This window comes from Lissotriton vulgaris, chromosome 2_1 (assembly GCF_964263255.1).
Source record: "Lissotriton vulgaris chromosome 2_1, aLisVul1.2, whole genome shotgun sequence".
NCBI classification, from domain to species: Eukaryota; Metazoa; Chordata; class Amphibia; order Caudata; family Salamandridae; genus Lissotriton; species Lissotriton vulgaris.
Genome location: NC_141687.1, coordinates 2,100,545,183 through 2,100,571,982, shown reverse-complemented (window position 1 = coordinate 2,100,571,982; position 26,800 = coordinate 2,100,545,183). Strand labels below are relative to the sequence as shown.

Below are 26,800 nucleotides of genomic sequence, written 5' to 3'. Positions count from 1 at the left end.
AGGTGGGTGCTTTGTTAAAGGATATTTTGCATTTTAATCGTGTGGTCATAGTCCTCCCACATAATGAGGGCCCGGCGAGAGTGCATGTTGGAAGCGGGTTAATTCCTTGTTAGGGGGTTTTGAAACGGGACAAAAGGAACCCTGATTGTGGTGGAAGGCCGGCTTGTCCTCTTTTATGCCAGTTTCATTAGGCCTCGGCAGGAAGCCCCATGGATTCATTCAGGCACCGAAGAAGCCCTTTTAATTTGAGCTCAAGGGTGCCGTTCGGCAGGTCAGAAATCACGCCACGCCAGTCCTAATTAACAGGCCATCACCGGCTCTGTTGTGAGATGCTGGTAATCTTGTCTAATTAAAATGCTATCAAGTTTATTCATAAATGTGGGAAAACCTAATAGCAGAGTTTGCCTTTGGTTTTGTTTGTAAATTCAGTTGTCGAGAGGAGGGTCCGGGCCCTTGCAGGGTTTTGATTAAGTGGGCATGCCTCCACCGTGAAGCATGGCGGCTTTCAGGCAGGCTTGTTCCACTTTACAAGTTTGTTCTATAGGAATTAAACCCGACAAAGGCAAGCACCACTCTATACATCGCCATGCATATTTTAATATGAATTGCGCTGAATTGTTTTTTTTTAGAGGACGCTCATTAGAAAGCAAGCAATTTACAGAGGAGCATTCTCCACCAGTCCTATTGACATCTTTTAATCCAATATCATAATGGGTTTCTCAGGGGGAAAATAAGATCTCTCTCAGAATGGGTTCATTTTGTTTGTTTTTGGTTTTATGAACAGAGTAGAGCCTTCACATTGCCCATAGTCCATCATGATGGCTCCCTAAATAGGCTTTCATTGAGTCTGGGTTTAAATAAGTGGAATTAAAGATGCCTTTGAACGACAAGACCATTAGCGATATCTGCTGGATTAAGTCTCTCCTGCTTTATTGTGACTGATTCTTGAATGAATATTGAAGCAGCAGATTGCCAGGGTTCTGCAGTTATTCTGAACCACTCGTATGAGGAGTAAGACACAGTAACTGCAGGGCACGCAAGGTGGGCTACGCTCCAAGGGCTGACACAAAAAACCACACAAGACCACTGTGGGTGATCTGGCCGCCTGCCGCGCCTGCAGTGGCTGTTTTTCTAAAGGGCGGATGTTTCATTTTTCTCAAGTGCCTGTGTTTTAATCATCTTTGTCTAGGTTTGAACAACGAAGAGTACCAAATAGTTATCGGAAATGACACCACCCATTACATCATAGACGACTTGGATCCTGCCAGCAACTACACTTTTTATATCGTAGCCTACATGCCAATGGGAGCCAGTCAGATGTCCGACCATGTGACTCAGAATACCCTGGAAGATGGTAAGTGAACGCACTACTGTGAATGATCTTGATTATTTATTCTAAGAGCAAAGAACACAGTTCTCTTATACTCTGTGCGTCTTTCAAATAATTTAATTGAGTCCTTACTAATAAGAAAGGATCTAATGTTTCTGCTCATTAATAACACTGGCTTGGAGGAGGTCTGGTGCAAGCAGTTTGGCCTCTGCATCTTGTTTGAAGTCTTGCTAGGTCCATCACTGATGAGACAGTTTAAACTTTCAAAGTCATCTTGACCTCTTAGCTTAGAGGATAGTAGCACCCACTAGGAGCACACAATATGACTTAGTCTACGAGAAGGCATAGGGACCTGGAGGATTTGTATTTTGCAGTAGTGCTCGGTGCCTTGACCTATCTAATAATTGATATGAGACTAGACAGAACAGATTCACCTGTTGATTTTGCCTATAAACCTTTTTAATGTGTCACTTTGTAAACATCAGTCTGCAAGTCGAGCGTTGGATTCCTGGCATCATGCTTTCGAAGACAACGATTTCTTGGTTGGTCATAGTCAATTCTCTAGAAATTTCTAGGTAACAAATGTAATGCTAAAATTGGTAATTAATGAAGGCCACCTCTGCCAGTAATCTGTCTTTTCTACCATACCTGCTTGTAACTTACTGTAAGATAAGGAATGCTCTTTTTTTCCGATTTGCAGTTCCCCTAAGGGCACCTGAAATAAGTTTGACCAGTCGAAGCCCTACCGATGTACTCATCTCTTGGCAGCCAATCCCTCCAAAGTTCCGAAGGGGTCATGTGGTGCTTTTCCGTATCTCATTCCGCCTGAGCGCAGAGAACTCCATTCACATTCTAGAACTTCCAGGATCCACAAATGAGTACCTCTTAGAAGGTTTAAAGCCAGACAGTGTCTACATGGTGCGAATTGCTGCCGCAACAAGTGTGGGCTGGGGCGAATCTTCTGTGTGGACTTCCCATAAAACCCCAAAAGCCACAAGCGTTAGAGGTATTTTGTTTCTTCCAGTATTTATCAAGCAATTGCAAATTTTGTGTTTAATGCATGGAAAATTGGAATCTTAGCACTGGCAAGTAAAGATAAATAAACATTCTTTATTTTGAGTGGAAAGAAAAATACACGGTTATGAACAATTATTGATTGATTAATATATACCTTTTGAGCCGTCATATTGTATGCATTTTTAGCTGTCCTCAAATGCATGTATCTATGGATTCCTTATTTTGTGCGTACGACAGGCTTGTATATCCCTGAAGAATATGCTAATTATCTGGAACGGAGTTTGTCAATTAATGTTCTTTTCAGAATATCAACACAAGTCAGTACTTAGATTTTGTATTAAATCAACCATTGCCAGAAATCTGAACGAATCAGCCCAGGGCAGATACTTTGGTAATAGTTTTTGACTGGTGCAGCTAATTGTTTACATCATACAGGGTTTAGAAGAGATCCAAATGAGATTTAGAAGACAGAAAATGTTCATAGTGACAGGTAAAGCCATGGAACTTTGAATAGTAGGCCACGCATCATACCTAGTGTTCCTACAGTTCCTGTAATATCCTGTTTCTGACAGCATTGTGGTTAACAGATTTGAGATTGCATACATTTAAGGCTGTTGGATCAGAGTTTCCCGATCAAGCGGGTTTTCAGAATCTAATTTGTATCTGCATGGACCACCTCTATTACATTTTAGTAAGTTATGTATTTTTTCAGTTTTGTTTTAAGGTTCCCCTTGTTGGGGCATCCCGAGGGGAATACTTTTTTTGCTTTCTTGAATAGACCCTGCTAGGAAAGAAAATTCATGGGCTAAATTTTAAGACTCAGACAATCAATTCTAATGCAGATGTAGGATCACATAGTTCCATCCATGATTTGCAAGCAAAAACAGGGATTGCATTCTGATTGAACAATTATGGGTCTTTTTTAGAGTTAGCAGATGGGATGTTCTGTCAAAACCTGATGGATATCCTTTCTGCTGTTTTGTGTTATTGACTATAATGCTTCTGTAATATGATGGACAGGACAATGTCTAAATAAGGCCCTTAGTGTTTTGTTTACCTACTTTCTTGCTTATCGCCATTGAATTACTCGTATAAGATTCCTATGACATATAGGTTTGGTAGGTTGTTCAGATTTAGAGGCCATTCTGTGTCTTCTGTTACTTAGATTAGGCGTTTATGCATGTATGTATTCATGGAGAAGTGTGGCTCAATGGTTAGAGCAGCAGACCTTGATGCAGGGTGCTGGTCAGGGACCAGGGTTCGATTCCCGCCTCGGCGGGATCGGGCTTAAATTCCTCTGACTGGATATTCTCGCCTCAGTGCCGAATCTAAGCATGGGCCCCACGCTGCAACTCTGGGCAATAGCTTGCTTAGTCTCCACAACAGCCCCCGATACACAAGGGATGCCTGGTTTCACCATGGGATGCCCAGGAGTGGACACCTCACAAGGAAAAGCCAGGAGGGGTTCCCTTGTGGTAGGAGTACAAGCGCCGGGATGCTTACGGGTTACTGTTTGCGCTATACAAATACAACACATTTACATTTACATGCCTTGATGTTTATAAAGCTCAGATATAGCTTGAAAGCTGGACCATGTTCTACAGAATTTGAGACATGTTGGTTGTCAGAAATGCACCTCTTTAGTCTAGGATCTTCTAAGTATTACCAGTGTTGGCTAGATTTTGTTTTCTTCCCTCTAAATCTCTTTCTGGAAAATCTATCCTCTTGGACCGAGTGGCAGAAAAATTAACTTTGTTTCTCATGAAAACCAGCCCTTAGTTCCCCTGTCAAGCTTTACAACCAACGCAGGGGGCTAAGGGTTTAACATAAATAATGGCATAATGTGTAAAGTGGATATCTATGCTGCTTAATCATATAATTTAGCAGATTTTTCTGTTTTAAGAGGAAACAATTCTGCCACAACTTAAAAATAGCACATCTATGTGTATGAAATGTTGCTGTCTTTGTCCGAGATATTAACATTTTTTTTTTTGCGTGCGGTATGTATTGTGCCTAAATTGAGTGAACGTCCTCATAATGAGTCTGCCTGTGGTACCAAAGAAACCTTTGCACATTTTCTAAAGAACATCAAAACAGTTGTTAAGTGGCCTGGGGGTGCCACGTAAGGGAATGAATGATAAATCGCTAAGCGTGTGCATGCTTTCTGCTTCTCAACCCAATCCTGAGAACTAACAGGCACATTTCAAAAGGTGTTTATTTGAAATTGAGAGCACACAACATTCACAGGTAACTTTATATATACACGTGGGACCATTTCACAAGGAGGCAGACTAGGCTAGGAAAAGTACAGCCTTGCCACTTTCTACCACAGAAATGAGCACATTATTTTTTCCCCAGAAGATCTGTACTCTAAACGTCTGTGGTGTATGCCATTTATTGCATTTATATAGCGCTTGCTCCATAGTATACACGTTGTGCTGTGTTCTGAGGATATGATATTATTAATTCTGGGAAGGATTGGGAGTTTATTCTCATGCTCTTGCCTGTGGAAGACCAATAGGTCTGAGCTGGTGTTGCTTGGCATGTGACTTGCTTTGCCCCCCCTCCATTGGTCTCTTGGAAGTTCCAGTCCCTCTCTACAGGTTATCCCTTTTCGGCATCTGAAAGAAAAATGTTGATTTATCGGTGTGTGACACTTGTATGGAGAAGGGTCGCCATAGAGAATATACGAAATGTACCTTTACTCTTGGTGAATATTTTCAGTGAATGCTTTGTTTTAGATGTAAGGCACAAATGCGCCCCTTGCTAACCGTAGACTAATCTCTCTTGGGCATAAAGCCTTCATTCTGTACAGTAAACACCCAGAAAGGCCGGTTAGGTTCGGCAGTAGTTTTTTTGGGCACTTATCAGGTGTCTGCTGAACTTTTCTCCTACCTTGAGACTCTACGCACGCCAACATCAGTTTACAAAGAGGATTTCCGGAGCACTGTCTGATCAGAGGATGGTCACAATGGCTATTTGAAGCGACAGAATCCCAGCTTAAAAAGTATCACAAATATGATAGCAAAGTATTTTTGGTGCTGTAAAGATTTTGGTTTTGATATGTGTGTTGTTTTAACTTTAGCACCGAGGTCTCCAGAACTTCACCTAGACCCTCTAAACTGTTCCACTATTGTGGTGAACTGGCAGCAGGACCCCGATGACCCTGCAGCCGTGCGAGGATACAAACTTTTCTACAAGGAGGAAGGGCAGTTGGAGACTGGGCCCTTTCTGTTGGATGCCAAGAACCTCAAGTACACAATTGTGGGACTAGGTAGGTCATGTTTGTTATGGTCTTACTAGGACAACAATGAATTGGTTTGACGAGGCTCTCAAAACAGCAGAAGTTTGAAGACTAGCCTAATATATCAGAATGAGCCAGTTTGATTTACAATTGTAAAATGTAAGTTTTAAACAGGCTTCTTTATGCTTTAAAGTAAGGCTGATTTATATTTGGAATTCTGTCTTAGACGTATATCGTTACTTTACACCAAGATGTTTCAAGACTAGACATGTCTGGTCAGCACTAATGTTCAATGGAATCCTTTGGAAGTAGTGGATTGCTTCTTAAATGCCAAATCATGACTTTTCCATGGACTGTGCCATGCAGAAGCACCCATGGCTGTCCCTATCAACTGTATATACTAGGTTATTATATCATCTTAAGGCCATGGCAGCGTAAGTGGTGGTAGTTTGGGCATCCTCCTTAGTAAATCTTAGCGTACGGGGTCTGACCTGTTGTGACTTTCTGATAGATACTTCTAACCACAGATTCCTCACCTTAGAATACTCCCCAGGTGCCAGCCTGGGGCTGCAAACTCTTCTACAGCAATAGTCTCTCATACCACTAGATGGCACCGTTCAGCTCGCCACTGGCTCTGTACCACCCCTGAAGCGCCAGAGCAGAGCCTCATATAAGCACCCCTCCCCCCGTTCGCTGATGTCCGTTCCTGTTATTTGCTCCTCTCCCTGTTTTGTTGGCCTTACGACAACTTGTAAACAAAGCATATTAGGTAACGATGTTCCCATCTAAAACAATAGGTTTTAAACCATTCTATGACTTGTCGGTCTCGTACTAGCACAATGTGTGTCTGAGGTGTGTGAGCTCAGACACAACTTTTTTTTTTTAACATACTTTTATTCAAACACCTCCACATCGTAAAAGTAGGATCACTCATAACAAATAAGGCGTTTTGTTTTTGTTCAAATCTCATACATAATACACATGTGACAATGGAATACTGAGTGATTACAAATATTATTCATCAGTCAGCTACTAAGGTGGCCTTACGGATACTTCCACGTCCGGGGTTAAGAACTTTACATCGAGATCAATAAAACCAAGCACGTTAATGTATGGATTAACTCTGTCTAACTAAACTGATCCCATCCCCCTTCCTCCCCACCCCCTTCCTGGTCTGCCATTCTTCAATCATATGATCGTCCACTGGATGACCACCGTGATGTTATGCGTGCTTCTCTGTCTGAGATCCTTGGTAAGTGGGCTGGGGTCTGTGCTGGTCTATTTATATCCCCATGAAAAAGGAAGGGAACTATCCTGGTACAGTGTGTTGCGTAGGAGTTAAATCGAGTTGTATAAAGGCCTCTAACATAACGTCCCATTCCATAGAGATAGGCAGTTTGCGTAATCCCCTTGCCTCCCCACTGTGTCATATCCTCTTGCCAGCTGGAGAGTGTCGGACATCTAGGGGATTTCCATCTCATGGTGAGGGGCCCGAACCACCAGCAACAGTGCCAGGTCCAGGAAACGGCGTTGAAGTTTTTGTGTTTTCTTATGCCTGCGGAGCCCCAGGAGACATTCCAGGGCATTGTCTCGATCCGTGATTTGAGGGACCACACCCAGGTTGTGCCGAACTCCATTCCAGTAATCTATTATACACGGGCATGACCATACCTTATGAATAAAGTCCGCCTCACCACCTTGGCAGCGTGGGCAGCTGTGTGGGGCCTCTGGGAACATCCGGTGTATTCTTTGTGGAGTGAGATAGGATCTATGTAGTATAATTGTTTGGATGAATTTCAATTTTACATTTCGGGACACCTTCTTGGGATGTTCTAGCATACTCGCCCATGCCTTATCAGTAAGTTCCATACCGGCATCCTCAGTCCATTTCGTCCTAAGTGGTACAAGTTTTGTGCCAGTATGCGCTCTGATACCGGTTTACAACCACTTGATAAGATGTCCCCCTGTCCCCATATAATACAGTAATTGAACCAGGTTGTGCTGTGGGGGTTCCTTGCACTGTGGTGCCCAGGTGTTCCCGATGTAGTGTGAAACGATTGCGTGCAGTAGGTACTGATAGCTCGGCGCTCCAGTAACCTGCACAAAGGTGTCGGGATCCAGGAGGTTGCACCAACCTCCTCTACACCAGCCTCCGTCCAGGCACGTATCCTAGCCCTCGTGAGCCTACCCCGGGGAAAGGAATACCCAGTAATGGTATGTTTTTAGCCTAGGGGGTCACTCCGGAGGTATACAGCAACGCTTTCCTCCAGCACAGTATTGCTGTCTTCAGTAATGGGGGCCCCTCTCGGGGAATTTTAACTTTGGGCAGAATCAGGGAATGTAGCCTACCCCGGTCAATATCTCCCAATGTGAATCCGATTTCATGTAGGTTCCTCCCGCTGTCCAGTACGACAGCCATTGGATTTGGCAGGCATAATAATAAGCCCAAAAGTCCGGGACCCCCAGTCCCCCTTTGCAGGATTCCAATTGAAGTTTTTGAAGGCTTACTCTCCGGCGACCTGCCCCCCATATAAGTTCCACTAGGAGAGAGTTCAAGGTGCGGAATATGGATTGGGGAACCACTATAGGCAGGTTAACAAAATAATATGATAAACGGGGGAGTACCACCATCTTGGAGATGGCGATTCGCCCCATTACTGAGAGAGGTATAGACGTCCAAACGGCCACACTCGAGCGTAGGGCCGTGATGGCCTTCAAGAGGTTACCCTCCAGCATGTCCACCTGTGATCTATACACCTGGTTTCCCAGGTATTTGAAAGTAATTTGGGCTACAGGTAAAGTGTTGGAACTAAGTAGTACTTCAGCTGGGTGTGGTCCTTCCCGAAAGAAAAAGGCATGGGATTCCCTCGAGTTAATAACAAGGCCCAATATCTTCCCAAAGTCCGAGAGAACAGTGGGGAGGGGCGTAGCGTCAGCAGACAAATCACAGAGATATAAAAGGATATCGTCTGCATATATAGAAGTAAGGTGGGCCGTGCCATCAATGGATATTCCCAGCTGGTCTGCTGACTGCCGTAGAGCTATTGCTAGGGGTTCCAAGGCAAGTACAAACAACAGGGGGGAAAGAGGGTATCCCTGCCGCTTTCCTCTGTGAATCGTGTACTCCCGAGAAATATGCTGTCCGGTACGAGCCCTTGCCGTAGGGGAGGTGTAAAGTAAGTGCACCCATTTAAGATAGCCGTCCGGGAAGCCAAAGCAATGTAGGGTATTGAACATGTAGTCCCAGGTTATAGAGTCGAAGGACTGGTGTAGGTCTAACGCTATGCAACCTGCGGCTGGATAATCGGAAGGGGTAGCGGTCATAACATAGTGTAGCCGTCTAGTATTAAGGGACATGCTACGATTCGGTAGGAATCCACAATGGGCACTGTGTATGAGGGTGTTAAGATAGGGCTTTATGCGATTTGTGAGGGCTTTACTCAAAATGTTGTATTCTGATGCTAGGTGAGATAAGGTTCTGTAAATAGTAATGTCCGTGCCATCACAGCCTGGCTTGAATATGGAGGTGACCAGGGCCTGCATGGTGGATTGTGGCAAGTGACCAGCCTCTAGAGCTGCCTTATATACCTCTTCTAGTTTAGGGACCAGAGTGTCTGCATATGTTTGATAAAATTCTATCAGCAGGCCGTCTAGGCTAGGGGCCTTATTTCGGTTTAGACCTTTATTTGCAATATGTATTTCTTGTTGGGTAATAGGGTCCGCCTGTATATCTGAAGTCAGGGAGGGGAGTGTTAGGCCTTGTAGAAAATCCGCTATAGAAGTGCCGGTGTCATGTGCTGGGGCTGCGTAAAGGCTGCTAAGATAAGTGCAAAAGGCTTCATTTATATCTTGTTGCGAGTGGGCTGAGGTACCGGACGGTGTGTGGATATGCGTAATAATGCGCAGTTCAGGTACTATTCGGGCTAAGAGCGTTCCAGCTTTATCTGCTTCCGAGTGCTTCCGCTGTGTAAAGGCCCTGCGGTCTATGTCCCGCAATGTTTCAAGTGTTTCTACATGATCAATACGAGCACTCTGCAGTGCGTCCCTTTTAATGGGGTCCGTCGCTGCCTCCTGCTCCAGGGCAGTCATCAACTCTTCTACTCTCATTAACTTCTGTTGTATTTCCTGTCTGGCCCCCACTATCTGTCCTATCGCAGCTCCTCTCACCACCACTTTAAGTGTGTCCCATTCTATCAGGTTAGAGGAGGCTGTGTTCCAGTTTTCCGAAAAATAATTCACAATGGTAATTTACAATAGTAGTGCGGAATGGGGCATCCTACTGTAACTGTGGTCCCAGTCTCCAGGTGGGAACAGGGATCGGCACTCTGCCCAAGGCGAGTGTAATTTCTAGGGGGTTGTGCTCCGACAGGGTTTTTGACCTGTGTGTCACTATGGTTTTGGAACAGAGGAACCTGTCTATACGTGTGTGGAGTTGGTGGACTGGTGAGTAAAATAAGTATTCCTTATGTGTAGGGTGTAGAAAGCGCCAAACATCCGATAATGCCCAACCCTCTAGCCAGATGTACAGCATCCCTTCCAGCTTGCCCACGCCAGTGCTGTGAAACGGGGGTGGGACCTATCCAAGGCCACATCTAGCGCTGCATTGCAGTCCCTACCCAGAGTCCATGGGATGGTATCCCACCCGACTAATGCAGAGCCCAACCGTTGATAGAATTAGTCCTGATCGAAATGCGGGGCATATATACTGCCCAGAACCACATTTGCGCCGTCCAGCGTACCCTTGAGTAGAATGTACCTTCCCTGGTCGTCTATACGACTATCTAGTACCGTAAATGGGACCCCGTGTCGAATCCAAATGGCAGCCCCTCTAGCGCATGCTGAGTAGTCTGTGGAGTAAACATGATCCCGCCATTTTTTGCGTGTTTTTTGGGCCTCGGTGTCGGTGAGATGCGACTCTTGGAGAAAGACTATGTGGGCCTTACGTCTAAGGAGATATGCCTGTACCCGGTGTCTTTTCTGTATTGCACCTAGACCCCGCACATTCCATGACAGTATATTATAGGAGCCTACGATGGTGCGATGTCTAGACATAGAGCTCTGTGACAGGTGAAGCTCCATATATTATGGAATCCGTGAGTTGCTGCAGACCAGGAGTACCCCATTACCTGAAAATTAACAAAACATGGCTCAGCTTCTAAACTGTTCTGGGCCCAACAACTAATGTCAACATACAAAGTACACATAATGGTGCATACTCTCTGTGGGGCTGCGCTGTCACCGTCCATACTACGCTTTGTGTGTACGCGGGTCCTGGCGGCTCGACGGAGCTCGGGGGAGGTATATGCACAATATAAATGTCATCTGAGTGCCACCTCCTGAGTACATGTGAATCCCAATGGATCCGGCCTGACTGTAGGTATATGGATCAAATCTAACAACCGAGCCCAGTATAGTCTTACTAGATTATAGTAACTAGCAACATTCCAACCATTCCGGGCCTTTCAACAGCTGTCAGACAATCACGTCACCAGACGGTGCAGCGGTGACTGACAGGTCGGTGTCAGTCCCACTATCTAAGAGTCCTTTCCTACTTTTATGTCCCCATAAAGGGACAACCAATTCACAATGTTTGTAGAATGTTAATTATAAACTAGATCATCTATCGTTTGAGGTGTAACTGAGGGGAACAGGGTGATACTATGCTCAGAGTCCGAGTGGAGTGTGCTGTCTTCAGAGTCTGCGGAGATCTTGTGGCTGTCATCCCTGAATGATCCGGCCAGATTCAGAGCCTCAGCCCTGTCCAACCGCTGCTGTTCTTGGGTCGGGCCACCGGGTTTGCGATTCCGATTGGCCACTCTGACTCGGCTCAAAGTTCATAATTTCCAGCCATTCTTCGGTATCACTCGGACTGTCAAAGAAATAGGTTTTTCTGTCATTAATAACCTTTAGTCTGGTCGGAAACAACAAGGCATATTTCAGTAGTGCTGTCCGCAATTTTTTCTTTACTGCTTGGTAGGAAGATCCCTGCCGCTGCACTAGGATAGTAAAATCTGGGTACAATGAAATTCTGTGATTCTCGTAGTGGATCTGTGCTTTTCCCCTGGCTTTTTGTAGGAGGACATCACGATCTCTGTTGTTTAAAATTCTCACGATCAGTGGTCTCGGGGGAGCACCCACCTTCGGCGCCCCTGTTGGTATCCGATGGGCTCTCTCTACACAGAAGAATGGTGAAAAACCGTCTTGTGCCACCTGATCCTTGAACCAGGTTTCCATGAAATCCTCTGCCCTGGAACCTTCGCTGCGCTCCCGAAGGCCAATTACGCGTGTATTATTTCGTCTTGTTCTGCCCTCTGCGTCCTCCACTTGATTCTGAAAGCTGGTGACCTGTTGTTGCAAGTGTTGCAAGTGCATCGTGTGTGTCGCTATTTGTGGTTCCCAGTCTTTCAGAGTGCGGTCATGCTCTTTGAAAGTTCCAGCTAGCTTCCCATGATCAGCTTTAATTAGCGTAATGCCAGAGGTGAGGGTCCCTATTTGTTGCTCGAGAGCCGTCCGGGATTCGCAGATTTCCGTCAGGATTAGATCTAGCTTGTCAGGGGTGCTCGCCGTCGCGGCCGATGATTGGGCCCCTGGCATGGGGGGCCTATTAGAAGTCCCAGGTGGGTTAGAGTCCCCACTCACAACCAGGTGACCATCTAATACTTTCCCCTTAAGCCTGCCCATGGCAGTAAAAGCTCTATATGGTTAATCTAGTCGAGAGTTAGAGAGATGAACAGTATAACTTAACATTATGCAAAAAAGATTAGGGGCCTTTCAATAATACTTCAGGTCTTTGGAGCTACAAATAACTTGAATACTCAATGGAATCAAACAGAATGGTTGTTAAAACAGCTCTTGAACTTCTCTCACAAATCAGATTTTCTAACGGATCCGTTGTGGTGTTGGTTAACAAGCCTAGCTTGCTGCAGCTCTCAAACCTATTTCTATTTAAAATGGGACAAGCCTGCAAGTGTTCTCCATTTTGAAGAGATATTTAGCCGTAAACGTATCCTGGTACCAACGCAACTAAGATTGTCATGATGAGGTGACCAGGTACCTACCACTGTATCAGTGGGGCACCATTTCTTCACCCGGTCTGTCCTTTTAAATATGATTGTTGCGGGGTGCATTGGTCAGCACAGTTGGTTCATGCGAAGTACTCTAAAACCAGAACTTCCAGAAGACCCTAGCTGTAAATGAAAGACCCGCATGGACCCATGGTGTCTGGATGACATGGAATCACGAGGCTCATTTATGCTAAACCTGCCGGAAGGAGAGGAGGAGATTGAAAATATGCCATAGTAAGGCTCATTTCCTTTTTTTTGCCAGTATATCTAACAAGTCTCTGGTGTTCCTGCTGTTGTTTGTTAATATCCAAGCAAAGTTAAGGGCAGGCCCTCATAAAGTATTCAAAGGCTTTCATTTCATCATTAAAACTGTACCTTATAGTAGTTCTCTGTAGGCAAGGAGTAGGGGTAGGCATAACTCGCATATTTCCTTTTAGTGCAATAACCTAAGAATTCAGCGAGATTACGCAGAATTATATGAGAAGAGAAATTCTGTGTTTAGAAACATTTCTTAGTGCAAATAGGCCCCTTTGCGTCCAAAATGAATGCGAGGATGTATTTTGCTCTAAGAAGTAGTGCTAATGTCAATAGAGCTTAAATAGCGTGCGCAAGCAAGTGCTTGCCAAACGAGCTCTTTCGGGGCAGGATTTTCCCCAAGATTACTAGTCAAATTTAACACAATTTTTCTTACCGCAAAATGCACACTTGCATCCAAAATGGACATGAGGGTGCATTTTGCACAAAGAAACCGCTCTAAATACTGCAGAACACTAATCACAAGCAGCCGCTCGATACATGTACTCTTGTAGTAAAAAAATGTCTCCAAAATTACTCTTAATTACATGAGTAGGAGTTTTCGCATCATCTCCGGTGATTCCACTTCCGAGTAACACGGAATTCTTGAAATTACTCCTATTAGTCCGGCGTACTCGAAATTCTGCCGAGGTCTCGTCAAAGGGAAACAGCCTTTTCAACGAAGCCGTTTCCACGAAATCTTTAAACACGCATGCAGTACAACGCATGCGTGGTTACCACTAAAGCCTTTACCACGCATACCTTTACTACGATGTTTGTAGTAAAGGCATATGTGGTAAAGGTAAAGAGTAAAAAAAGGGGGGTTTGGGGGGTCTCCCCCCAAATAAAAGAACTCACCAGAAGTCACGACGGAATCTGCACATAATCAGCGTCGTTTAAGAGAAATCGGAAAAAAATTCCGTTTCCTCTTAACGACGTATGACGTCACCACGCAAATAGTCGAGGTAAAGGTTATGCGTGGTAAACGAATTCCGTTGTAACGCATGCGTGGTAAAGGCATGCGTTGCAACGGAATTCGTTGTAACGTCATACATTCGTAGTCAAAGAGGTGCTGTGTTCTGAGAGCATGTTCACCAAGTCTTCCCAAAACCCCAAATCTGTAGGCATTTCCACCAACCATCACGGAGTGTGTTGTATGAGGAACGCAGGACAAATTCTGGGCATAGGGGCCCGCTTCTCGCTTACTGCTCCAGGGCCTTATCCCACAGCGACCTCCGTTTCCAACGTTAATCAAAACACACAACTCCGAGTTCTTGGGAAAATGTTACCCCACGCTTCTCTAGGCCTTTGCATTTAAAACCTACCAGGATTTTATGAAAAACTACTGTAATAAAATATGTTTTTCACCATGAGATTCGCGAGCAGTATCAATCTTCCCAGAATGAAAACGGCTTTTTCCTAAGCATAAAGAACTACGTATCGCACCGTAATTTACGTTTCCTTTTTTTGTCAATGTATAAAATAGAGGAGATTATGTTTTCCGGGGCAGCCATGCCCTTTTATCTGGTCTATGGGGGTCTGCGGCTCAGACATATTTGTTTAAGGAGCTAACGGTGTCCATTTCTTGAACATATTATGATCGAGTTATCACCGTTGACCTTTAACCTTAACACGGTACAGTGTCATCATACGCTGGAGACAGATGTTCCTATTTACTGTCCTTGTAGCACGCTGGAGGGGGGGGAGGAGAGGGGTTGAACGACCCTCCATCTGTGCCCACCACACTCGCAGCAGGTGGAGGCCGCTCATGGTTTTAGGCGGGTTCATTTTTCCACATAATGTGTTCTGGAGGGTGAAGACAAACTTGCACGAATTACTGCTGTGTTTGTACTATCATTGGCAGCACTGTCGGGGGCAACGCGTGGTGCAGGCTGCAGTAGCCTCCTGACGAGAGCCCTGGTAGTTATTGTGTTTTTTCTTCAAATTAAGCACTGCTTCCCCGTTTCAAATCCTTTCCCATCATTCTATCCCTACTCTAAACTCTACTAAACACACGAGAAATCAAGAGCGCAAACCTAACACAAGTAATGCACAAAGAAAAGAAAAAACACATTTACTAATCTACTAACCTAATCTTGGGTTCCGGAGTCGCTTGCTGTTGGACTGAAATTGCTTCAATGTCTCGTCAGGAGAGTAAACGCAGTATAAATACAATTTACGATTGGAATTGTTGGCAATCGACTGTATACTAAATATTTTGATTTTAAATGTAAGATACATCTCTTGTGGTTACTTATGCAAAAATCAAGAGAAGTCGAAATGACGTTCTCAGGATGCCGCAGAAATATAAAATAGAAATAGGAGTTATAATGGTAACAATAGTTTTAAGGCGGAAATTTTAAGTTTCTTATAAGAACATTGGCTGTACTTTTCTTTTGGTGTTATGGGTAGTTTGTTTATGAAGACAAAACTTTGTGCATATAAACATTTACATAAAAGTTAATGAACTAATAAAGGTGTTAAAACCACAGATTTCATTTACTCTTTCAATAGAGCAATCACATTAAAACATTATTTGCTGTAAAAAGCTGCTGACTCATGTATCAGCCAGAATAGAAGCAACAGTTCTGCAGCCATGCTTATAGTTCTTATACTGCCTGCTTCAAAGGCTGGAGATCTAATTTTGCACTGTAAATCCAGTACCAGCCAGGTCTTTGCTGCTTTAAGAACAATTTTTGACTGTAGTTTCCCCAAGCTGGGTATGTTTTATCTGACGATGGGCTGGAGCTTATTGCTGGGTTAGAATGTGCCGGGATACTGTGTTTTTATGGTAAAAGCAGAACACCGTCCTCTTTCAAGACTACTCTGTCCAGCCCAAACTTTTAGCTTTGGGGAAAAACTGGGCAGAGCGCAATGTTCAGGATGTGCAGAAGTCTCTACTATGAAACTTACCAATGAAGCATAAGGTTTTGTCTAAAGCATAAAAATGTGTCTAAACTGCTCTAAATAACCTGCATTTTAAATTATAATGTCTCTGCTTACTGCAAAAGTGATCATTTTTCAAGTTGAGGATGACTATGGTGCATTACCGCCTCTTACTCGCAGCTCAAGATTAAAATTCGATTATTCAGGTCTCTTTGTGGGTAGTTACAAAATAAGGTGTGTTGTGTTTGTGTAGCTCCTTCAATACCCACTGCATTCAGGAATGTTTTGGCTAAACATAAAATCTCACACACCCAGCATGCAGATTCTGATAATAGTTGAAGTCTTCAACTTAAACAGAACAGTACTTTAATATTGTCATTTTTAGGTCTCGGCGTCAACGCGCGGAAGCGCGTCTCCGCCGGAGATCTTTTGTCAGCGACTATGCTTCCCAGGAGACAGTCCCGGCCGCGCGCATCCTTCCAGGCGATTTGTAACTGGAACGCGCGCTGTGGCCAGGCGCTGTCTCCTGGGAAGCGCAAGCACCACACACGCATGCGCATACACACACACACAAGCGCCCATGCACGCACGCACATACATACATACAGAGACACCACCCCTGACACATACACACACGCGCGCACACACACAAGTGCACCGAGGCCCCCCCCCGCCGTCACCGTCGCACACATACATACACACCACACACACACGAGCATACACACACACACACACGTGCACCAATCCTGCTCCAGCCTTTTGGAACTTACCTTACCTCAGCACGCGGCGCCCAACCTCCTGCTGGCGCGGCCCCGGGGCTCTACACCGCTCACAGGAGCCCCGGGCCGCGAGACGCAACGACTCCGCCTGCCTCCTCTTCCGGTCTGAACGTGGCCCCGCCCCCGTCACAGGCGACCGTGCCTGACTTCCGGGGCGGCCGCGATACTAAGAGACTGCTGGGGACAAAGTGTGGTCTGTGGAGTTACAATGGCTGCAAGCAAGGGGTGAGTGTGAAAGTGCCGACCTTATTTATGTTGGCGTCGTGCGGCGCAGCCAGCTGTAGCATTTGATTAGTGCCTAAACAATAGCGATGCGGGCCACGAGCGGTTATTTCGCAGAACAAAGATGCATTGCAGATTGCATTATGTCGCGTCCATTGGCGCTTATTATGAGAAGTGTACGGGCCTGACGGAAAGTAATTGCTTTCCGCCGGTGTTTTGGTTGGCTGCCGTACATCAGGTAGCCTGTGTTTTCTTTGTATTCACGGGCGGCTTGTACAAGAGAATGGGCTGATTTCCCACAAGGGCATTCACGCTAATTAATTTAGTTATCTCAAGAGCTTAACAAGTTGGAGCCCATGCTGGCCGAGTAGCGGCGTTCTTCCACAGTACAATCACTTCATGGTATTTAAGATTAAGCGATGTTCCTTCCCCATGCGAACGAGCTCACGTGGTCATATCTGGGCGCGTCTTCGCTTCCCTCGGATTCTAACAGGGAGGTGTCCGCTTTCTGTATTTTTAGTGGTGAGTGGTGAGGGAAGAGTGGTGAGTGCAGAGTGGTGAGTGCAGAGTGGTGAGTGGTGAGTGCAGAGTGGTGAGTGCAGAGTGGTGAGTGGTGAGTGCAGAGTGGTGAGTGCAGAGTGGTGAGTGCAGAGTGGTGAGTGCAGAGTGGTGAGTGCAGAGTGGAGAGTGCAGAGTGGTGAGTGGTGAGTGCAGAGTGGTGAGTGCAGAGTGGTGAGTGCAGAGTGGTGAGTGCAGAGTGGTGAGTGCAGAGTGGTGAGGGCAGAGTGGTGAGGGCAGAGTGGTGAGGGCAGAGTGGTGAGGGCAGAGTGGTGAGTGGTGAGTGCAGAGTGGTGAGTGCAGAGTGGTGAGTGCAGAGTGGTGAGTGCAGAGTGCAGAGTGGTGAGTGCAGAGTGGTGAGTGGTGAGTGCAGAGTGGTGAGTGGTGAGTACAGAGTGGTGAGTGCAGAGTGGTGAGTGCAGAGTGGTGAGTGCAGAGTGGTGAGTGGTGAGTGTAGAGTGCAGAGTGGTGAGTGCAGAGTGGTGAGTGCAGAGTGGTGAGTGCAGAGTGAAGAGTGGTGAGTGAAGAGTGGTGAGTGCAGAGTGGTGAGTGCAGAGTGGTGAGTGCAGAGTGGTGAGTGCAGAGTGCAGAGTGGTGAGTGCAGAGTGGTGAGTGCAGAGTGGTGAGTGCAGAGTGGTGAGTGCAGAGTGGTGAGTGCAGAGTGGTGAGTGCAGAGTGGTGAGTGCAGAGTGGTGAGTGAAGAGTGGTGAGTGAAGAGTGGTGAGTGCAGAGTGGTGAGTGCAGAGTGGTGAGTGCAGAGTGCAGAGTGGTGAGTGCAGAGTGGTGAGTGCAGAGTGGTGAGTGCAGAGTGGTGAGTGCAGAGTGGTGAGTGCAGAGTGCAGAGTGGTGAGTGCAGAGTGGTGAGTGCAGAGTGGTGAGTGCAGAGTGGTGAGTGCAGAGTGGTGAGTGCAGAGTGGTGAGTGTAGAGTGGTGAGTGCAGAGTGGTGAGTGCAGAGTGGTGAGTGCAGAGTGGTGAGTGCAGAGTGGTGAGTGTAGAGTGCAGAGTGGTGAGTGCAGAGTGGTGAGTGCAGAGTGGTGAGTGCAGAGTGGTGAGTGTAGAGTGGTGAGTGCAGAGTGGTGAGTGCAGAGTGGTGAGTGCAGAGTGCAGAGTGGTGAGTGAAGAGTGGTGAGTGAAGAGTGGTGAGTGAAGAGTGGTGAGTGCAGAGTGCAGAGTGAAGAGTGGTGAGTGCAGAGTGGTGAGTGCAGAGTGGTGAGTGCAGAGTGCAGAGTGGTGAGTGCAGAGTGGTGAGTGCAGAGTGGTGAGTGCAGAGTGGTGAGTGCAGAGTGGTGAGTGCAGAGTGGTGAGTGCAGAGTGCAGAGTGGTGAGTGAAGAGTGGTGAGTGAAGAGTGGTGAGTGCAGAGTGGTGAGTGCAGAGTGGTGAGTGCAGAGTGGTGAGTGCAGAGTGCAGAGTGGTGAGTGCAGAGTGGTGAGTGCAGAGTGGTGAGTGCAGAGCGGTGAGTGCAGAGTGGTGAGTGCAGAGTGGTGAGTGGTGAGTGCAGAGTGGTGAGTGCAGAGTGGTGAGTGCAGAGTGGTGAGTGCAGAGTGGTGAGTGCAGAGTGGTGAGTGTAGAGTGCAGAGTGGTGAGTGCAGAGTGGTGAGTGCAGAGTGGTGAGTGCAGAGTGGTGAGTGCAGAGTGGTGAGTGCAGAGTGGTGAGTGGTGAGTGCAGAGTGGTGAGTGCAGAGTGGTGAGTGCAGAGTGGTGAGTGCAGAGTGGTGAGGGCAGAGTGGTGAGGGCAGAGTGCAGAGTGCAGAGTGGTGAGTGCAGAGTGGTGAGTGCAGAGTGGTGAGTGCAGAGTGGTGAGTGCAAAGTGGTGAGTGCAGAGTGGTGAGTGCAGAGTGGTGAGTGCAGAGTGGTGAGTGCGCAGAGTGGTGAGTGTGCAGAGTGGTGAGTGTGCAGAGTAGTGAGTGTGCAGAGTAGTGAGTGTGCAGAGTAGTGAGTGTGCAGAGTAGTGAGTGTGCAGAGCAGTGAGTGCAGAGCAAGTGTGCAGAGCATTGTGTGCTGTTGAGTCCAGAGTGCTGTGTATTGGCAATGTTAATGACAATGCCCATTTATTTTTGATTTAAAGAAAAAAAATGTCATGAGCAATGCCAATAGCTCTACCTTTAATGATGCCGAGACCATTGCATTGCAAATGCTTGTTATTTATAGCCTTAGAAGGCACTTGATGTGAAATAAATAATGCACATGAAACCCAAAGGAAGGACTGATGGAGTCAAGTTGCTATGATAAATTACATAATATAGCCAGCCCTTCCAAAGATACTATACAGCTCAGAATAGTGACACAGAGGAGCAAGGGGAATCTGCTAAAGATTAGACAAATAGAGGTGTTTTCAGGGATTTCTAAAGTCCCTGAATTAATTTTTAGGTCTAGCTTACCAGACAACTCAGCTCAGCTGTTTGATTGAAAAAGATGGATTGCCAGCTTACCAAGAAGTTACAGTGGGCTTAAAGCTAAAGTATTGCTTACCATTGGTTGGCTTTATTGGCACTCTCATTTGCTTGCTTCTTCTTCGATGGCTTGCCTTGTCCATCTTGTGTTTGTCCCTCTCCTGGAGCATAGCCTTTTTGCTTATGTACTTCCACTGCTCACTTTTAGTGAAGTTTTTTGTTTGTTGCTCAATTGCTCCATGAGAGTGCATGTGTTTTAGCTGTTGTCTCTCTTCCCCAAGCACTCCTTGTTGCTCTCTCTCACTCGCTCTCCCCGTTCCCTGTATTCCTCTCCCTTGTGTGCTACATTTCTCCCATGTCCGTTCCAGCTCCTTAGGCAGTCCTTATATTTGTAATTTTTTTTTTTTTAAAGCTCTTGCGTACTTTTGTAGGCGTAGGAATGCGTAGTCATTCATGGGCTTTTGCTTGACGCATTTGCGCACATACATCATCATGCATATATGTGCATACAAAATGCTACTTCAGTCAGCAGCTCTGTCATTGGGCCTTTTTATCTTCTTTTGTTCATGCTGTAAATTATCAGCATTTTTTGCTGATACTGTAAAGCAAAAATAAAAGGCATTGGCTGAGCCAATAGATCCCAAATGCAAAACCTAGTTGGCTTTGCCAGTGCTTGTTTTCCCTTAAGACCTCGAGGGACTAATTTCAAATAAATGGAGACCAATGTAAGAAGCTTAGGTTCCAAGGTGGCTGAAGTAAAATGCTGCAAGATACCCTTGTCCGAAGCCTTAAAGCAGCTCATGGGTTCATAGGAACGAACGTTGTTCTTTAGTTGATTCTATGTGTAAGGTAGGTGATTGTAATCATGACTCTATCTCTTGCATTGGGAAGTTATGCAGAAATGTTTGAGATGCTGATACAGGGTCCTCCTACTGAGACCTGCAGCGCTTTATAGAGGACTTAGATTGGATTGATTGTTTGTGCTTTTGTCGTAAGACAGGGTATTGTCTTTACAAGACTACAAATTCCACCCAATGAAAACTGTCCAATCTCCAATATGAAGCACATTTACATCATGTTCTTATAAAGTGACATACCTAGCTTTCAAATGTTGCCAATTTATTACACCTTAACAGAACGTGTATTTGTGAAACACACATTTACCCAGAAAGGTATCTTGGCTCTGAATAACAAATGTTTCCCATTTTATCAACCTCAGAAGGATGAAATGCTGAGTGGACCCGCCAGGGTTTGAATCTGTGACCATGAAGTCAAACACAGGCCCCTACAGTGGACGCAATAGTCCACGAAGCCACCAGACCTGGCTGTAGGTACATAAACAAACTACCCTTAAGGTGTATAAATATATTAGCCCTCCTCCCCACAAAATGACATGAATTTTTACCTGCGATTCCTTGATAGTTGGTGGTCCTCGTGGCTGCCTTTTGCCTTGAAGCCAAGTGCTTCAAGTTTCTGCTGGTTGCGTCTACAGTCCAGGTGACATATTTGAGTGGCTGCAACCACCCTGCTTCACAGGTCCTTTGTGGAAGATCTATTCTTTGGGGCCGAAGTGAAAGATGTAGTAATTTTCTTGAACGATTGCGAGCTGTTATCGATCCAGGACTTGGTGCTTCTCCGTTACTGGAGAGTCAAGGATCATTTGTAGGGGTCTTTGTCTCCGGGGCCTATTGTGCGGCTTGGTGTACTTCATTGCTGGAGAGCGTAGATCATTTGTAGGGGTCCTTGTCGCTGAGGCCTATTGTGCGGCTTGGTGTACTCAAGGCGAGTGTGGAATATAAAACTCGTCCCACATTCAATTGTTCGCTCAGCGTAATTTCAAGCATTTGTTGTTGCTGTTTACAAATGGAAGCTGCTCACTGGTGTCCTCTGGTCAGATAGAGCCATATAGTAGAAGGCCATGGCACTAAAGATCTTGTCAAGGTTCCAGATTGCTTTTAGCACTGCAGCCCAAGACCTCCAGTGTTTGATACGTTTCATCCCAGATTGGAGGGAAGGAACTTCAAAATTAAGGCTTTTTTTATTTTAGAAAAATTGAGGACAGTTTTACCTGAAGCACAGTGATAACTGCTTTGTTATTTTTTAATTTAAGCTAAGGTGACCACATGCATGCATCTGAGGATCATATAGGCTTCCGTGGCTCCTAAGCAAAGCCGAGCGTGAGAGGGACCCTGCCCACGAGAAAAGAAATAATCATCGGCAAAGCTGGTAATGCAGATTTCTTGAAATAATGAGAAGGTTTTTCAGGTGTCTTGTTTTCCGTAGAACTGGCTCTGCATGAGCTTCTCTGCAGTGTTGCTTCCTGGCCCCCAGAGGGTAGCAGTGCAGTCTTCATTAAACAAACACACCACAGGCGACAGATACAGAAAAGAAAACAGCAGTGTAGGGATTTTTAACGCTCACAGAACAGGTACAGTGCAGCCAGCAGCAGTGGAGGGCTGCCTCGCACACAGCGGGCCCAGCAAGGACCCCAGAAGGCCAGGCTCCCCTCACAGTAGCAGTACAGCACACTCTTCTCTTCACCATCGTTCTGTATCTTCTCCTCCTAGCACTCTGCCTGTGTGGCGAGCCACACCCTCACTACCTCCTCTCTGTGACTCCTTGTCCGCACTGCTAGGTTTGCTAGCATTCAGAACAGTTTTGTATTTCTTAAATAGGTTTAACCAGCGGACAAAGAAAGAAAGGAGACCTTCTGTCTCATAATTCTGTAAATATTGCAGCTCTCCCTCTGCTACCACTGTTTTACTGCAGGCGAATGAACGACCGGGCCAAAACACAATATGTCATGCAGTGCTGGGGGGCTAGTATGCATCCATTTTCTTCCTAAGAAGTGTATAATAAGTAGCCTACCATCGAATAAACGTCGGAATCTGGAACATTTGTGTGTCAGTGCTCACTATTGAAGCTTGTGTTCTTTTCGAGTCAGCATGGCGGGGAGTCCCTGCTCCCTGGACACTGTTAGCAATGTATCCTAACCTCCTACATGGACATGTCAGTGTAAAAGGTACCTGGAGAAGAAGTTGTAAACATTTATTTAACAAGAACATGTCCGCTACTGGCTACCACCAACAAATTGTATTTTCGTAACCGTTTTGTAATTAGCCGTGCTGGGGCTTGCACTATAATCTTGTGATTAACCTATGGACGACAAAATGTAAATACTGCCGTGACAGCTCCCAATCAATATTTGCCAGCAGATTTATGAATTGGATGTGGTTCCAGATAATCAATGTTGGCATTCATTTAGAGAAGTTTAATTTACAGGGAAGAATAGTAAATTGGGAAAACGTGCTGTTATTCACGTCGGGTTTAAGTACTATTGCTGCTCTTCGTGCATTGATTCACGCAGCGAAAGGAGGTGGGCCACGGTGCTGTGATGCGTAGTGTAGAAGTCGCTTTACTCGATTACTACTTAATACACAGCACCAGGCTTTCAAATGCAGCGTCAATGTGTAGGGATAGATATCCTTCCATCCATCCAAACCGAATTGCCTATGTGTGCTAACATTAGCAAAATAAGTGATACGGATCCCCCGAGCCAACAGAGAGGATGCTCCTTCTACCACCTGTCTGCCAAGACATGAAACACCCCTCCCCTGCACCTCAGGACCACCCCATCGCTCCAGCAATTCAGGAGGGAACTCAAGACCTGGATGTTCGAATGAGATTCGACCATGCAATAGTCACGAGCGCTTCAAGACCCAAACAGATGATTTGTCGCGCAATATAAACTTTTCAACTGTAATAGGGCATGTATTCCACTCTGTGACCTTCTTGTAACACACACATCCCTGGGCTAGGTTCATCAGGTCACTAGATTATCTGATCTTAATATACGGGGAAAAAAATCTTTTTTATAAAGAAAGGGTACATGTAGTGGCTAAAACGGGCATCGGTTCTCATTGTTGGGGTCAATACAAAGTTATGTTATATCTCCCCACCTCCATTGTGAAGAAATAACCTGATATTACTATCCCCCTTCCCATATATTTGATTTTAATGTCCAACATACAAAGTGTAGGTCACTATTCTGACTCCAGTTTGCAATTTTAACCTCTTACAATTTTGAGGGGTCCTTTGTTCAAACCGGTCTCAGTTAGAACCAGCGCTCTGCAACCTAATGCCCAATACCTTCTTGGTTAATTTCCCATTTGACCCCGTACCACCCACCTATTCCTCCAGCCTCACTTATGGCAGCGCTCGCCTACCTTGCCAGTTAATTTCTTCCTCAGAAGTTGCTGCACTGGGCACGTCGTTTCTTGATGTATGTTGGTTCCTTTCTCACTAACCGTGATATTCAAAGTCCAGATGTCCTCATCAATGGAGGATTGTAGTAGAAAAAGGAAGACCGTTTTAAGGAGAATACTTGTCGCAACAATTTAAAGGAAACTGTCATAATGCAAAAAGACTCCACCCCAAAGATCCCCCCCACCCCCTGTACAAAATATAGAGAGAGCCTAGATTCTGGCACAAAAGCTAAATAGACCTGAAAGCAAAGTGAAATGATGGGTACACTCTGCACCACAGTGGGTTGTTTTATCATAAAGGGGAGGAGTCCGCTGCCAGGGCTACAAGTGTGAGTACTGGGAATTGTTCATAGTGTCTCTGATGGGTTTCTGGGGGTGTTTCACCTGTTGATCTACTGTTCAGTCCAGGTCACTGATGATCCCACATGCCCCGGATAGATATGCTCGAAAGCCTGTGATATCAGTTTTTAATCTCAAATAACGTTCATCATCCCATAACAAGAAACTGTTACTGGAGCTTCCCAAATCCCCCCACAAGCCCTGTCTCCAGAGAATCACCAGAAGTAAGAAGTAATCCCCTCCTCACCCCTTGATGAAGTTGAAAAGTCAGACTCTAGGAGGAGTCAGGAGACTGTCCGAGATCAAACCGATGTGTCCCAGGGTGTTCCGTGACCCCATCACCCATAAGGAAACCAGGCACCTTCCAAGCCAGTCTGAGACTTTTCAATGTAATACCCACACCCCTCCTTGGTTAACCTCCCTTGGGACCCCCTAAACCTCCCCTCTCAAGTTTGGTGTTACCTGTCCCATTAGCCAATCTTCGTCTGATGGGTGGGAGAATGTTCAATGGCGGTGCTGCTGCTCTTGTGAATGCCCCACGCCAACTTCATGTACTACACTACCCTGGACTTCAGGCTTGGCAGCAAAGTCAATAAATGGGGCGTGGACCACTTGCGGACAGGAAGTACAGAGCACACCAGTAATGTGCAGCGCTGAGCCCCACCTCACAAGGTCTTACCTGGTCCTAGGCCAACACTGTCTGCATACTACACCCACATAATGCTGTCCCTTCGCACTGTTTCCCACCCGGACTTCTGATGTAGGGTGACCAGATTCAGAAAACCAAAAACTAGGACAGTTCACAAAAAAACAGAAGTAGGGCTATAATGTTGTATTGACTGGAGAAAGGGCGGTGACGTATGAGGATCCATAAAACATATTTGATACAATTTGGAACCTATAAGCAAATATAATGACCCTTTTCGGAACATGATATAGCATGAAAATGTGCAAACTTTTCATTTGAAATTTAAACAGTACAAATTGCCCTTTCCTTCTCTCCTACAAGTTGTGCTGAGGCTGAGGGGAAAGCTTGGGCTTCAACTGAGGCTTACTGACGAGCAGGTTTGCGCCTCCTTGCCTCCTGCTGTGGACTTCCCCGAGACACTAAAGCCCAGCAGGAGAGCCTTTAAAACAACTTTATAACAATGAACTGTTATCCCCGTGGAAATGGAACTTGAGAGAGCCCTAAAAGATGTGAGCCTGCAGCCTAGTTTAGAGCTAACGTGGAAGCTCACAGAGCTTATCACAACCGGGGCATGAATTACTTTTAATTAAAACTATCGGGACACTGGCACTCACTGGACATGAGAAACCGCGGCTGTCTGGCGGAAACCGGGGCGTTTACCGCCGGTAGGCTGAAGGGTGAAGGGGGGGTAGGAAGCAGGGGCGGCTTTAGGCATGTGCAAGCTATGCACCTGCACAGGGCCACCAAACCCAGGGGTCACCACTCCAATATATATCCTTAATATAATAATCCTCTTAGGATGGATACATATTTGTGTGGTGGCACCTGGCAAGGATTTGGCGGCCTCCGGCTCTCTTCCACTTCCAAACACCCTGACCCCCCATCTTCACTGGTCTCCGCGCTCCATCCCGCCCGGAACCCCTCTTCCGGGGCTCCCTCCCTACGCTCCCTGCCCAGGGCCACCATGAGCCTAGAGCCGCCCCTGTAGGAAGTTCCGCTTCTGGCAGGCCCCTTAGGCCAACCCCTCCGCAGGCGCATGGGCGCCAACGTGGCATAACATCAGTCCCTGGGAGGTACTATGGGGGGTCAAAGGAGGTGCCTGCGGAAAGGAATCTGATGGGCAAACGGGCCTCCTGCCAAGGTCACTCCAAGAAAGGGGGACCTGGCAAGTAGTTGGTAACAGTCATGACCTTGCACATAGGCTCATCCGGGATATGCAGAAAACAAAGTGTACATATTCCAGTTTAGGTTAGGTATGGCTATGTATGAGACTCAAGTTATGGTTAGCCATAAAAGATGTGGAAATATTGTGTATTTGAAATGTTATTGAATATACAACACAAGTCCTGTGCACACGTTATAATGAGTCAGTCAAGCAAGTATTTTTCTTTTGGATGAGCAATAATGAGCGTGAGTCTTAGGTAATGAGACAAGGTAGAACATGTGGAGATTTTCTTTCAGATGTATTAAGCCTTCTTGTGCTGGAAGGGTGATATCAACATAAAAAAGCAGCCAACACGTGTTTCGTCAAGCAAGCCATAAGCCTGTGACTCTTCAGGGCTGTGGGCGGTATGAGTAAACCATTATAGGGTGGCCGGTGATAATTCCAACCCGGCAATCACGGGTGAAATGAAAGTGTTGTAGGTGAAGGATCTCAAAAGAAATGGAACAACGGGCGGGTTCATCCGTCGTTAAATGGCTGTCTGTATGTAGAAGCCGTGT

General features: G+C 45.9%; 1 protein-coding gene across 1 annotated transcript in view; it reads left to right on the top strand.

Moving 5' to 3' along the window:
* Nucleotides 1-26,800, top strand: part of PRTG (protogenin) — a 179,280-nt gene that overhangs the window by 92,511 nt on the left and 59,969 nt on the right. The window contains exons 9-11 of the mRNA XM_086959017.1: nt 1,190-1,354; nt 2,031-2,336; nt 5,433-5,621. Coding sequence (XP_086815143.1) covers nt 1,190-1,354; nt 2,031-2,336; nt 5,433-5,621 — 660 coding nt within the window. The remainder of the gene's footprint in view (nt 1-1,189; nt 1,355-2,030; nt 2,337-5,432; nt 5,622-26,800) is intronic.